The sequence below is a fragment of the Pangasianodon hypophthalmus genome, chromosome 11, assembly GCF_027358585.1.
Source record: "Pangasianodon hypophthalmus isolate fPanHyp1 chromosome 11, fPanHyp1.pri, whole genome shotgun sequence".
Lineage (NCBI taxonomy): Eukaryota > Metazoa > Chordata > Actinopteri > Siluriformes > Pangasiidae > Pangasianodon > Pangasianodon hypophthalmus.
Genome location: NC_069720.1, coordinates 20,971,411 through 20,986,941, shown reverse-complemented (window position 1 = coordinate 20,986,941; position 15,531 = coordinate 20,971,411). Strand labels below are relative to the sequence as shown.

Sequence of the window (15,531 nt, the reverse complement as noted above, 5' to 3'; positions counted from 1 at the left end):
CATTTTAAAATGGAATTTATTTTGATATCTTCAAGTCAATATACTTCAGTAACAAAAATTTAGAGCCCTATCAATCCCATTAGTTCTGACAGTAAACCTACATTATTTACAGCTGGAGCTCAAGTTGTCTTAAGAGAAATGTACAGTGCTGTTGGTCACTGGGGAGTAAGGAAAGGAGGAGTGCATTCACTCATGACAAGGTGAGCACCATCAGTGAAGAACACAGCCAGTCATTAAATTATCTCTTCTCTTCATATATTGTGCTCATTATTTATTTTCTATAGATTAACAATTAAAATTAATAACAAAAAAAATACAAACAGGGATCCCAGACTCATTCATTTCCCCATGTATTTGTGCATCTTAAAACTACAAAATAAAGGGAATAAACAAAACCAGGATGAGGGAAAAACAGTCCCAAAACACTCTTTGGAATCCATGGCGTTTTAATGCAGGCACTCGTGGTCATACGTTTTGGATGTTCTTCTCTCGGCCCGTTAGGCTTTCTTCATCTTACCGTTGTGAGTATTTCCGTTCTCATAGTGCTTCTTCCCGTTGGCCACGCCATTCTCGTGATGTACACCGTTGCCGTTAGCCATAAGCGAGGCTCCGTTAGCAAAGGATGTGGCTCCGTTGGAAAGAACAGCACCGGCCTTGCCTTTCTGACTCGGCTGTTCGGTACTCTTGGGCAGCCTCTTGCCTTTCACGTAGGCCTGGTACCAGAAGTTGGAGAAGAGGATGAAGAAGAAGGTGCCATACATCCAGATGAGGTGGATGATCACAGGTACCTGGTAATCACAGCTGGACATGAAGTAATACTGTGTAGCGTGAAGGGACACCAGCACAAACTGCACCTGTAAGGACACAGGATATGGTCAGGGGTATGAAAACAAAATGATGAAAGGAGACTGATCTTTGTTATCTTAGTTAGGATTCTTCACTTTAGAAGCATTTTTTATGTACAATTAAATACAAAAGTTTTGTATTTTGCATAATCTTGGAACAAAAGACATTTGGTGTGGTACATCTTACAGATGTTCCTTCATTATTACATAAAAGTGTCAGAAGGACCTTGACCAGAAGTGCCTTTATAATGGCCTCTGACCTCTTTGGTGTCCTCGGAGTTGGGAATTAAGTTTCATTGGCAGATAAGCTGTAAAATAGAATTGCTACCTCTCCCATTCAAAAACCATTTGCACTAAACTGCACTATATTCAATTTAAACCAGAATTACATTTCCTTTTTATTCCCCATTTTAGCTTTCATTGTTGTGCTCCCAGTAGTGCAGCAATATCCAGAGGTTTATTCAATTTGCAAACAAAACAATGAAAGCCAATGAAAAGGTCATAGATAAAACCTTCTTTTTAACAGATGTGGTGAATGCTGAAAGAACACTAGCAACAGAACACTGGTTATGAAATCATACAGTGTAAAAATCACATGCGAAAAAAGCTCATTCTAAGCCATCAGCCCAAACTGGATTGTGTGAAACATGTAAGTATATTTGTAAGATTGCGTAGAGTGAATGTCCTGGGTGCTAGTATTCACAGTATTTTCTCATCACAGGAGTTAAAACTTTCAGAAAACGCTTTCTTTTAAATGCTGTGATCACTAGGCCAATCAGGATGCTGCTCAGGGGGCAAGTGAAAACAACTGTAAGCGTGGAAAACTTGCATGCTAGTCAATATACGTAGCTTTATGATACGTTAAATCGGAGATTTTATATTACGGAAAGCATTTTGGAACCAAACTGGATGATTACTGGACATGTGTGTTTTATTAGAATGTGGCTTCTGTAGATAGAGCTAGCTAGCAGTGTTCTTTGTCATATGAGCACAAAAACACTCTTTTTTTTTTAAATACAAAAAACCTTGTGTAGACACACACACACACACACACACACACACACAAAACATAGCCTTACTTTCCTGGTAAGTAGCAAATTCTTTCTTTAATTCCCTTAATTCCCAACCTCTGAACAGCAAAGTAGAGCCTTAAAGAATGCATTAGTTAGACTCAATTAATAAAATTACCAGCTGGATGGCTGTCATGTATTTCTTCCACCAGAGGTACTTCTGGAAGCGAGGTCCTGCAGCAGAGAGGCCATAGTAGAAGTACATGATCACATGGACGACTGAGTTGACCATGGCATGAAATGAGCCCATTCCACCTGCACAGACATTCAGAAGGTCACATATCCTGTTACTACTTTAACCAACATACTAACTGAGGCCATAGTTTAACATAGACAAGTCAAAAAAAAAAAAAAAAAAAGTTTAAATATGACTAAAAGCTAAACCATTCGATGCTGAAGCACTCACCAGGAGCATAGCTGACTCCCCACCACCAAGTCCAGGGCATGAAAGAATGGTGGAAGATGTGGAGGAAGGTAATCTGACTGTGTTTTTTACGTAGAACAAAAAACACCTAAACAAATACCAGAGTGTATTACAAACAAATCTGAATGCTTGAGACAAACACTACAAATACTATTTATATAAGTATAAAACACAGAGCCTACCGTATCTAAGAGTTCAATGAACTTTGAGAAGAGGAACAACCAGGCCACTCTGACCATCTATGGATAAAAAGTTCTTTAATACACTGCATTATATATACAAGAAAAGTTCTTTCATGTCTGCCTTTTTATTGTGGACAGCTTACACAATAGATACAATTACATATATTGGGGAAAAATGACAAATTTGATTGTAGACATCACAGGACTTACCCTAAGTCCTTGCGGGCTGTCGGAGTAATCGCATGGGTCACATCTCCACGTATATCCTGTAGCCCATCCTGACATCAAGAACTAGACAGCGGAAAATTCAAAGGAATTATTAAAAAAGAAAAAAAAAGAAAAGAAAGAACAACAACAATCGTTTTCATGACCCTGTGTTTTTGAAAAAGGCTGTAAGCAGGGCTGCAGGATGTATCACAGTGGCCTGCACAATGCAAATGAGCATTTTATTAAATCACAATATTTTGCATCGTGTCATGTGAGCACTCTGACCAGGGAAAAGGCTCCAGATGTTTTTTTAGGTGCTATGATCAGTGCTAAATGTGTAGATGAAAAACTAAGATGAAAAAATGTTTGACAACAAGCTAATATTAATTGTCAGAATCTATGAGGAAATAATAGCATTTTGCTCAACAAAAATTTCCGCTTCTTTTTTTTCCCAAAGGTGTGGCAAGAATGAAGCCTGTCTTCTCCGATCTGCATATGTATGCTAATGCTTCATAGGTGTCCTGTTAGGCTGATATGATACTAGCTAGCATATCTGAAAGTCACGGTAATTAGTTTAGTTTTATTGATTGTATGCAGGTCGGCACAGGGGTGCACTGGGTAGGATTGCGACCTCACAGCTCCAGCGTCCCCAGTTCGAGCTCGGGTTACTCTCTGTGTATGTTCTCCACATGTCTGTGTGGGTTTCCTCCACTTTCCTCCCATCTCCCAAAAACATGGCACAGGAGCTATTGGCTAAGATTAAAAGCCCCTATGTTTGAATGAGTGTGCATGTGTGTGTTCATAGTGGCCTGTGACACCTCTGACGGGTGTCCCATCTAGGGTGTATTCCTGCCTCATGCCCAGTGTTACCGGGATCCACTGTGATGCTGACCAGGATAAAGCAGTTACTGAAAATGAGTGAGAGTGAGAGTAAGTAATTGTATGCGGAGTAATAAATGTGTTCATTAGAGTATCGTTATTAAACCCACTGCATGTTCTTTCTGCATGTTAGAGATGGTCATTTCAGCCACTTTTCATTTTTCATTTTTCAAAGAACTTTTCACTTAGCCATTGCACAACAAATGAAAAGGGGAAAAGCTTTAGTAAGCCTGTAACAGCAATGTGCAATTGTAATGCAATGTGATGCTTCATTGAAAAAGGAAAGTAAAATTTAGTGAAGTATTGCATTTGCATTTTGGAAATGAAAACAAAACACACTGGGTAAACGTGAGGCAACACAAACTGAAATCTTTAGTTTTTAATTTGTTAAATTTGATAGACTAAAACTAATAATAACCAAATGACTAAAATATGACTAATTAGTTCTATTTTTATCAGAAACCTAAAACTAAATCTGTTAAAATTGACACTGGCTTTAAATTTGTGGCATTATTGTCATCCAGTGGCACAATTAATCAAAATATTAAGCCACTTCTTAAGCATTAATTGTAATGTTTAGCAGTATAATTGCAATATGATTAAAACAGCATCAGTATGTGGATGAAGTGGTCCAGCATTTTGTCTCACCTCAAATACAATGAAGCTAGACAGAAAAACCAAGCAAAAGTTGTAGAAAATCATAGGCCCTTTCAGCTCGAAGGGTTTGCGGTTGGCCATTATTCGAGGGCCTGCGTACAGTACGAAGAAGACATAGCCGAGCAGAACCGCCGTCATGTTGACCGGACTGTCCATCAGCGGGTAGCCCCTCAGCCGTGGGTCTGATATGGAAACATACCAAACCAGAAAAGACATTTAGACTTTGTTCACATAACAGAACAAATCTGATTTAGTTCTTAAATCCGAGTGCCCACGTTGCAAATTTTAAATAACCAAATCAAATTTCTTTGTTCAGCCTGTAATCGGATTTGCTTGCATATTTAAATCAGCCTGGGTAGGAATTAGGTACCTAGATAGCAACAACATGGAGATGTCACTGTGGATTGTATTTTACAAAAAGGCATTACAAAACTGAGCAGTGTAGCATATGCCATGTTTGCGTATCTTGTCTGAACAAAACCCTAATAATGAGGGTTTTCCTATTCTGGAAAAGATTTTCAGTGGAAAGTCACCACTGGAATTATAGTATAATTTAATATTCAAGGGCTTGATCTGTAATTGCACACATACCTCTCCCCGCTAAGACTTTGTCATACACTTCCAGCACTCTGTCTCTGACCGTCTCCAGCATTTTCACCAACTTCTGAAGTGCTTTGGGCTAGTGCAAAATCTGTGGAAATAAAAACAAACCGTGCCATCAGTCCATCTTAAGCAGTGGCTCTACATGTTTGTTCTCATTGTAAAGAATGACATAATTCTATTCCAAGAATACTTTATATGGGGAATTATAAATAGAAAACATTAAATGAAACCAGTAATGAAGAGTAAATGATAATCATAATGACTTGAGACGCGTTACAGACACGTGACATGCCTGACTGGAAAACAACGTGCATGAGGTTAACTAGTGACTCGGCTCTCGCCCATATCCCTCCTCCCTGTAAACATCCCTTCCTTTCTTCCTCTTGGCGGACATGGTCTGATGATGACAGGGAGGAGCTACAGATAGGCAAGAAGAAGGGAGGAGCATAGCTTGCATGTTGAGGGTTGAGGACAAATATGGCCTGCCTTTTGTACACACAAAAAAGGGTCAGGAATTAACTTACAGGAGGCAATACGCTCTCCTTTTCATGCCTTAAAAACACAATGCGTTTAGGACTGTATGAAAGGTTGTCCTTATCGCATTGGCTGAGTCACTGCCATGTTTTAGGCAAACAGAGGAGGGAAGCAGGTGTGGCTTTAAGGAAAGTCCAACATGGATTGATGGGTAGAAAGAAAAGTGTGTCCCAAATATGTAGTGCAACAAACGTTCAATGCAAGCAGATGTGTACTACAGAGTCCACCCTTGTAAAGCCACATACCACAACCTCCTACACCACCACTGGCTCTTGACTAGCCAATCATTATTCCTCTCTGCATCTAACTGACAATCTTTGGAGCCAGTCACCATCTGCTTCCATTTTTGACAGAGGCTAGTCATTTTCCATAGGGTTTTCCATGGACTGCAGTTTACACAAGTTACTCATGTTACACAAAATGTAAATGTACCTAGAGTCACAAAAGACATGAAAGTACTTCTGAACGTTAACCTCCTCTCCGAAAAATGGTGTGATAGTATTACACAATCCTATCAAGGTCAAAGTCTACTCATGCCATTTCCATTTACTTTTATGGTTCTTAATGTTACGACCTTGAAGAACAACAATATCACGTGCATTCGGGGAAAATCCTGAATTTGAAGTGGTCTGTCCTGCGATTTCAGAAAGTGAACTGAAATATAATACTATAATCCTGCTTCTGAGAGATGGGTAAGTTTGTTTGTTGTGTGGTAATAATAGTAATTACTTAGTAACTTTGGGAGGTTTTGAAATAACTTGAAGATAGTTTGGGTAATTTATCAGTGTAGCTAAACATTCTCTTTTACTACATCATCTTTACTATTTGGTACAGTGGAACTCAAAGGAGCATGTTATCTGAGCAAAGGAAGACTGGATTGTTGATGTACTGACTGGTTTCCTGGATTGTTTCACCCACATGTCATCTGGACAGATGCTGGAATCTCTGACATAGGCCCACATGAGTGTTATCACACCTCTGCATGGGTAACTAGCTACAGATGTAAATCTACCAGACCTATTTAACACGTACTCTTGAATTGACCCGTGAAGGTTAAAGAATTGTGGCATTCCTCAGCTTTATAAGTAACTTAGTGTCCTGGTTTCACAAGAAGACCATACTGACTTTACAAACCCCAAAATGAGATTAACCTAATAATGTCAGGCAAACAAACGAAATCCACTATATCCACCCATGTGCCAAGGCTATCAGGGGTGTGAATGCTTATTACCTAAAGTTGGGCAATATTTATCAGATTTATGACTACCTAAAATGTCTTTAGCTCACTAATTAACCTGCTAACCAACACCAACCTGGTCCCCTCCTAACCAACACTAAACTTTAGCAAACTTTCAGGAGAATAAAAGATTAGTTAAGTTAGAGTTAGGTGCCTCTAATCACAACATGCATCACTCGAGTGCAAAAAAAGCGCACATGCATACGCGAATCATTTGGCCTGATCTCACACATGCAGCACAATCAGATATGAAATGCATCATGGTTTCATCTTGTTCTGAAAGAAAATATCACAGAAAGATTTGAGAGCCATACAGTGGGCAAGAACTCCTGTTACACAAGAGGCCAAAACCTGAAGACACTTCCTCACCACATCGATTGTGTAATGTACACACATAATGTCTTGTATAGAACAAAGACAAGAATCTTATATTCAGAGTCATTATATTTATATCCGAGTGCTCTTGTGGCTTGAGAAGATATTATGACAAGTCCTTAATGGGATGTTAGTGAGGCCAAACCTCACAAAATATAATATTGTTAAAAACATGGAAAGGAATGTTAATGTTTCACCCACAACACTATAAGCAAGATTCTTGCAATATTCTTAAAATGATTCAAGGCACTGGGCAGGCCGTGGAGTCCTTGTAGTACACTAATGGATGTTAGAAAATCTTCTGAGATGAGTGGTTGCCACAACTTACTACCAATCACACCCTGCATCTACACCCACAGACAGGCCTGCCTAAAATTGCTGACTGCAGCTTTAGCATCTGGCGAGCTAATCCACACTGAAAATCCAGGTAGTTTGTGTAACATTTCTAGACACTAGACACTAGTGTTTATAGAATGACTCAGAAGTAAGCCATGTCATATAACATACATACTTATTTAGTGCTTTAATGGATTGTTTAAAAGGATGACTGATGTTGTGACCTGTCCCATTCAAGGTTTTAAAAAGTGACGGGATGGTAACAAATGCACAAACACCAGCTAACTTACAGTCCACACACTTGGAACCAGTCCCTCTTAATTCAGCCTGTTTTGAGTTCACCGACAGGAGTGAAATGACGCTGCCAGAGTCAGAGTAACCACCCTTGCTCACATGTCCGTCATGTGATTACAGTCCATTAGGACACAACAAAAAAAGAATCCCAAAACTACTAGATCCTTAAACTAGGCAAGTTGGATCACAAAAAGCGCTCAGTGAAGCATTTCCTAACTGTCAAATTACTGTTTCAAGTTCAAACCAATGCCGCTATGCGTGATTGCTACAGCCAAAGCCCAAAGAAAGGGGTGAGGCTGAGAGTAAGTTGCTGTAACAAGCATCCTGTCAATGAATCATGCAGTGGAAAAAAGGGAAAAAAAATGGCCGATGGTTGGAGTTAATGATGAACAGAGGGAGGGGGTGGATATCCCAGAGAATCGAGGCAACAAGGCAAACACACAGACCGGCATCTGTTAATGGGGCGTGCCTGTTTTAAAGCAGTACAATCGTCTTTCTAGCAAACAAGCAGAAGTGATAAAAGCGGTCAGCCAAAACCAACCAGGAATGTTCTTAATACTGTGCACTCTAAACTTTAAGAAGTGAGCTGTAGATCAGGAAAAGTTATAAGGTCAGAGTCTGTCACACCTTTCTTGAATATTTATAAAGTAAAAATGTTCCACTCACCTTAAACTTAAACTTCTTCTTCAGAGGTGGCTGCTGCTGCTGAGTGCTGGTGGGCCAAAACTCTGTTCCCCGTCAAGTTATTGCTCTCCCAGTTCAGAAGTAAAACACGGCCTGAACAGTTACAGGGAGTGCTTGAAGAGAGAGAGCGAGAGAGACAGAGAGAGAAAGGAGAAGTTGAGAGAGAGACAGAGAGAGAGAAAAAAGTGAGATTCAATAGGGTGACTGGTACTGCTGGCCTCCGAGACTCCTCCCACCCTGACTCACCCAGTGGATGAATAACTGGCTTAGAGAGTGTACGAGAGAGAGCGAGAGAGAGAGAGAGAGAGAGGGACAGGGGAAGCAGTTGTGTGTGCATGCGCAAGAATAAGTGAGGAGCAGGAAAAGTCCTACTGTGACAGAGCAGGCTTCTTTTAACACAGATGAGTCCTGCTAACAACTTGACCTAAATAGACATTCCCTACCGCCCTAAACTGCCCACCTCAGTGTCCTTCCTCTCCTTAGTAAGCTGAGGACCTTGACCTGACCCGCCGCTATCACCCCAGCCTGCGTCCATAGGATTATTCGCCAGCGCAGGGCAAGAAATCAGTAGCCACTCTGTTATCATGAAGGCGCCTATTGTTCTGCACCAGCCGCCCTAAGCAGCACAGGCAATGCAGAAACACACCCCCGAGCACAAAGCAACATCCAGAGCTGCACGCATCTCTCTAAATACACAAAGCTGCCCTCAAAACATGACACTGTTCAGGCTTTGGTTAGTTAGCAGCTATTAATAAGCCACCCACTAGACCAGCATTCATCAAAACATAATAACGCTTCATAGAAAGCTACAAAGTCTGAATGAGAACAGAAAAAAATAGCAAGACACACAAGACATAAAACTAATATTGCAATGCACTAGAGTGGGCATGACACTCTTATGACTTTAGCAAATGCAATGTGTACACACTGACCCACCCATAATAACCATTAATGAGGGAAATCTTCAGCCGACAGTTATTCTGGAATAGCAGCAGTCATGCAGACACGAACCTAATGTACACAGGTCAGCATATTGGATTTCTTCACACTTTTAGGCAAAGCTGTAAAATTCAGCCAAGTCAAAAACTTATTAGCAGAGCACTGGGGAATGTGACCTTTGACTTTACGTGGTCGTGACGTCAAGAGGCCCACATGGATGAAGAATGAAGACTTGTGTTAATCTTGATGTTTCGGCTCTCATCCGCAGAACGATTGGTTCTCTCGTATAATTATAAAAAGTCCAGTTGTCTTCCTACTACAAAATGGCATGGCTAACCGAAAACCTTCATTGATGAGGGTATCGGGTGTTCCGTTTCCACTGAGACAGATTTACCTTTATAATACAAACAGCTCCGTTTCTGAGACAGCCAGAGCTTGTTGGACCAGTCTCTCTACCCCTAGTGGATAAACAAGTCTTAGAAAGATAGAGAATAAGAGTGCAAGACAGCTGCTCCCTTCTCTCAATCTCCACCTTACCTACAAGAAAATCAGTCACCGGAAATCACCGGAAATCACCAACCCCTTCTTTATCTCCTCCTCTTTACGCTCAAAAAAAATGTTAAAAATGCGAACCACATTTAGTATTGATGAAGGAAAAAAATTCCTCAATGTCACAAAACTGATCCTGGAATATTCTGGTTCTTCATGTCACCTTGACAGCTATTGTGCCTTTGAACAAGTCTCTCCATTGTGGTGCAATATGAGATAACACTAGGATTAACACACATTGTAATATGTCAAAACTAAGAGCACTTTCTCACCTGTTAGTCCATTTGTCTAATGGGAATTAGTAAAACTGACAATTTCATATTTAGTCCTCCTCGGTTTCACACCACACTACATCAAATGGACCAAAAGATTTTGGCTGAGGGGTGTGTGGGATTTTGATGTGTTTGTTAATCTTTTAATACAGAAGCAAGAACTCAAATTGATACTGTATCACTTCCCAATTCATGCAATTATCTAATCAGCCAATCAGGTGGCAGCAGCAAAATGCAGAAAATCATGCAGATACAGTTCAAGAGCTTCAGTTAATGTTCACATCAAACATCAGAATGAGGAAAACCCACTGGCTGGTTTGAATATTTCAGAAACTGCTGATCTGGGATTTTCACGCACAACAGTCTCTAATGTTTACATAGAAAAGCATCTCAGAAAACACAAAATGTCACATGTTGAAGTTGATGGGCTACAACAGCAGAAGACCACATCAGGTTCACGCCTGCCAGCCAAGAGCAGGACTCTGAATTGATGGTGGGCACAGGCTCACCCAAACTGGACGGTTTAAGATTGTAAAAAAGGTGTAAGGTGATGTTTTTCCCGTTCTGGGAACCCATCATCCTCAAGGTGGCGCATTCGGAGATGCTTTTCTGCTTACTACAGTTGTATAGAGTGGTTATTTGAGGTACCTTTCCTGTCGGCTCAAAGCAGTCTGCCCATTCTCCTCTGACCTCTCTCATCAAGAAGGCATTTCTGCCTGTAGTACTGCTGCTTACTGGATGCTTTTTTTTTTTTTGCACCATTCTGTGTAAACTCTACAGACTGTTCATGTGAAAATCCCAGGAGATCTGTAGAAATCAATCAGCCATGGTCACTGCAATCGCAGTTTCCGCATTCTGTTTGATGTGAATATTATCTGAAGTTCTTGACCCGTGTCTGCATGATTTTATGGATAATTGCATGAATAAGCAGGGGTACAGGTGTAAAGGTACAGGTAAAGTGGCCTGTGAGTGAAAGTGTTTTATATCAACCCAAAAAAGGCAGAAACTTCTCTTTGAACAGGTAAATTGCATATCTGAGGATTTATTGATGGAGTGCGATATTGAACTTCTGTCCATAACCACACATGCTCATGAGTCGCTGAACACAGATGTTGCCATAGTTGTTGCTGTTATGGCAATAGTTTGCTTTTCCCAGAGTGTTGTATGATACTGACTACGTGTCTGTGCTGATGTAAGTGAGAAGTGTTGAGTAGCTGTTTACTCCACACATACTTAACCATCATAATAGTGCTGTTCTTTTGTAGTAGAAGTTAACAAATTTGCATATCTTGCATACACAATTATTTAATTCATTCTATAACCTTTCAGTGCATCTCAAAGGTTTGCAGAGAAAGGTTTTTTGTGAGTGTGGCATTGCACTGGGATGAATAGAAAAATAATAATTGAATAGCATGCCACATAAAAGTACACCAGTTCACGTTATTATATTATGGGGTATATTGTGATGGCAATGTGATATACTTATTTTGAAAATATCATGCAGTTCTACATTGTTATTTTTTGCTTTATAAAAGTGATGGGATTTCTTTCTTGCTGTAATTTGTATCTTAATTTCTCTTAATACTTTGGCGTTTGTCAACTATGATATAGCTTTCTAACTTTCTTCTCTGGCATACCAAAAAGAAAATGTATCTGAATGCAGCGAACCTGCCTATAAATCTGATACTAGTAGAGTTCCACATGGCAGATCACAACAATGCTATCACTTTACTGTACAGCTAAAGGCATTACATAAGCCAGTTTAAAAGTAAAGTACTTTCCACACTGCAGTGAGTACTTACAAGAATAGAAAAACTTGTTTGACAGAGCTACGTCACTCAACACACTGACCATGAGCTTGGGCTCGGAAATGTATGGTTACACTGTAGTTCCCTTTAAGGGTTTCAGTATTGATGGAATTTTCCCTTAAGCTACCATGCCATTCATGTTTATGCAAAAAGAAGCCCTGCTAACAGTTTCAGTTTGATTTGTTATACATTTTAAGGTGATTTTACATGATCTGCTAACAGAAAATCTTTTATTTAAAGTTATCTGATCCTCATTTGATGGGAAGCAAAAAGATGTTGTGGGTACAGGGTTACAGGTAACGAGTTGCCTGTAAAATATGTTAATAAAACCCTAAGAGTATTTCTTCTAATCGACATCAGGCCTATCTCTCAATCTGCAGCTCCTAATTCTGATTAGAGTACACAGCTTTAGCCAATATCTAGTCTTCTAGATGGTTTTAAAATTGTTTCTATATGCAACACTGTTTTGAATTTGAAACAGGTTAGACACACATGCCTAATGTGACCTTGGTGTAACTTCTCGAATTTCATACAAAGCACCTTTGTGTCCTGCTCCTTTGTGTCCAGTGAACTCCAAAAGCACACTCTAATCTTTTCTCCTTTTTGGCTAACACATGGTAAAAGACATGTAAGTTTAACAGAACTGGAAAAACATGAAAGGTTGTACAACATGAACATACATAAATTCAACAAAAACAGGTATTTCTCCACGTCTGTCTTGGGGAAAAGCATAAAGACCCAGACTCATACTCTGACATCATTTATAGCCAATTGCATGCAAGTAATTCTTACAGCTCACTTACTACACGTTGCTAATCCAGGATACAAGGTGCAAGGTCCAAGGTATTACTTGCCCAATGTCTGACAGATGATGATCCCTAACAAGTTCCGTTGCTAAATTAAACTGATTGTTTAGCTTTGATAGAGGTAGTACTGTGTGACTGCAGGGGAACAAAGTGCGTCTCCATGGCACCTTTGTTTAGGGAAGGATCGTCTTCTCCAATCTGATAAAATGACACTCTTGTCTATCTTTAAAAGTCCTACTAAAACAAAACAAAAACAGTGGCTGTAACGAGATCATGGCTCCGACACAATCTGTGGATGATCTTAGTCATTCTTCAGCTATTTACTGAATATGGATGAGTCAGGACATCCTTAGTCGGTGGTATGATTGGAATTAACTACAAGCAAATTGTTTAAACAGGCAAGACTGATGAACAGAACCCAACGGATAACTATTTCTACTCATTGACATGAGTGCTGAGCAATCAGAGATTGTCAGAAAGTGATTAGGATCAAAGTACGCTGCACAAAGTAGTCATCAAACCAGGATCATTCACCTTTATCCTAGATCAAAAGTCAAAAATTTAGTTTATATAGTGCAGAATGTATTTGCCTATTCTGGCAGTAATTTGGATATCCTGGGTTTTCTTACCACCTGGCTCTGATTAGTCATACTGACAGGACAAAACGCCCATAATAAAAAAAATAAATTGACTTCCTCCATAATACCCATTTTCAGATTACTCACTGAATATTAAATCTTACCAATGAAGTTGAACCTCGTCTAAAAGAACATGATGCAAAGCATCACGAGACAACAAATTTTCTTATTCATCAGTCTACAGTTCATAGTTCACATGTGTGTGTGTGTGTGTGTGTGTGTGTGTGTATATATATATATGGTTGGAAATGCTTAACAGAGGTTAGATAACGATCATCATCACAACACCAACATATTGCTTATCTTGCTGAGGAAATGAAGCTCCAGGACCAGAATGAAGTCCTGAATTCTGTAGAGTTGCTTGGGGTTGTTTTCCTCCATAACTTTTCAGAGTAGTGTAGAGGACCTGTATTTCTGGAGGTCACACGTTTAAAGCTCAGATGGCACGTACAGCATTACACCCTCCTCGGTCCCATCCCAAATACACAGTGTAGACACAACACTGGTCCTGATTAGCCAGTACTAACCAACTCTAAACACAAGCAGTCTCTCGCATTAAATTCATTTAATAGTTTAATTAATTTTTATTAAAATAATTAATAATTAATTTACTCATTTAATTTTCTTAGTTTAATATATTATAATAATATTATAATATATTAAACTAATCCATATGTATATTATAATACTATATTAGCCTTTAAAAAAAAAAAAAAAAAAAAAAAAAACGCTCGTCCTGAATTAGCCAGTATTAACCAACAGTAAACACAAGCAATCTCTCACATGAAATGTAACAGTTTAATTTAATTTTTCTTATTTTTATCAATAATTATTAATTTCTATTAATTATTATTGAAATTAATAATAATTAATTTAAGAGTTTAATTTAATTAGTTTAATATTAATTTGAACTATATCACCCTTTTTTAAAAAATCAGTGTTCATATAAAAATCACATTGATATATTTAGATTGTATACACCAAACAATACAAATAAAATACCAATGTCCTCTTTTTTTGGAGTATGAGACCTCATGGCTAATGAAAGGTAGATAAATATTACTGGTAGAGGATAAAAAGCTGACTCGAAGCCAGCCCCACTGACTCACCTGTACGTGGCCCACTTCTCAGGTGTGCACAGACACCCAACACCACCCGCGCGACTCCAAGCCGAACACCTGAACGCGTGACGACGAATGAAACGAGCTAAATGACGACCCCGAGCAGCCAATCAGCGCTTTGCGTGGGCGTGGTCAAAGAAAAGCTCGACTTCATTCAAAGTCACGTTTCCGCATTAAAAGTCATGTGTGATGCAACGATTTCTCTGTAGTGTCCAAACCACACACACAAAAGAAGCAAAGCAGCCACTCACACGACAACCTAGACTCACGTTAGAGAGATACAGAAGATCTAGTACAACCATATAACAGAACTTTTCACTGTTTTAGGTTTTTTTTCTCATCTAATCCATAAACTTAGACAAGTGACCAAATCAAACGCGACCCAAAACAGGACTATAGATAATATAACCTATAACAGCTGACACTATGTTACATCTACAGAGCAGTACAGAAATCTACCTTTTGGAGATCACTGAGGATGGAATTCACTCCGTTTTAGCCCCTTTGATGAAGTCGGAAGATGTGACCCAACCCTTCCACCCTTTAGTTACAGGAAAAAGAGGGCGGTGAGAAGAGAGAGGAGGCGACAACATGCGGGTTGTGTCTCCATCCGCACACTGCCGCAAAAAGTAGTGTATATACACAAACACATCCAAGTAGCACACTATCTCTACAAAATATGACGCTATTTAAAATATACATTTACCACACCAAATAATACATTTTAGCACAATATTTTGTGTTTTAGGAATTAACCAAGGCGGGCTCAAAGCCGACGAGCCAATCAGGTTGCAGCAGGGTGTGCTACGTCATCTATTTGGCTGTAGTAATTTAATCTGGGATGAAACATTAGATGGGAACACCTATTTTTGTTCTGTTTAGTCTTGTTTTGTACTGAAGAATTTTTTGGAGGGGTCTCTTGTGACCACTGCTTCAAAAAATTGTTGATTTGAAACAGAACCCATGCTGACCATTCATTTTAAAAATGATAAATGTAAAAAAAAATGATTAATAATGTATTGATGACCTTTTAAAAGTTTACACAGGGCCTTATCAATGGATCATTGGTGT

At 39.3% G+C, this 15,531-nt stretch overlaps 1 protein-coding gene across 2 annotated transcripts; it reads right to left on the bottom strand.

Annotated features, from left to right (window-relative positions):
- Positions 1–2: 2 nt before the first annotated feature.
- On the bottom strand, positions 3–15,068 carry elovl1b (ELOVL fatty acid elongase 1b). 2 transcript variants are annotated; one of them, XM_026912456.3, is made up of 9 exons: positions 14,920–15,068; positions 8,310–8,440; positions 4,856–4,955; positions 4,256–4,446; positions 2,732–2,812; positions 2,522–2,578; positions 2,322–2,427; positions 2,034–2,170; positions 3–854 (listed from the first exon to the last, which is right to left on the bottom strand). In XM_026912456.3, exons 3-9 carry the CDS (start codon positions 4,914–4,916, stop codon positions 498–500), a joined length of 990 nt encoding a protein of 329 aa, XP_026768257.2. In that variant the 5' UTR covers positions 4,917–4,955; positions 8,310–8,440; positions 14,920–15,068; the 3' UTR covers positions 3–497. The 2 variants fall into 2 exon arrangements, with proteins under 2 accessions (XP_026768257.2, XP_026768266.2); XM_026912465.3 differs by lacking the exon at positions 14,920–15,068 and adding an exon at positions 14,449–14,800.
- Between the last annotated feature and the right edge of the window lie 463 nt (positions 15,069–15,531).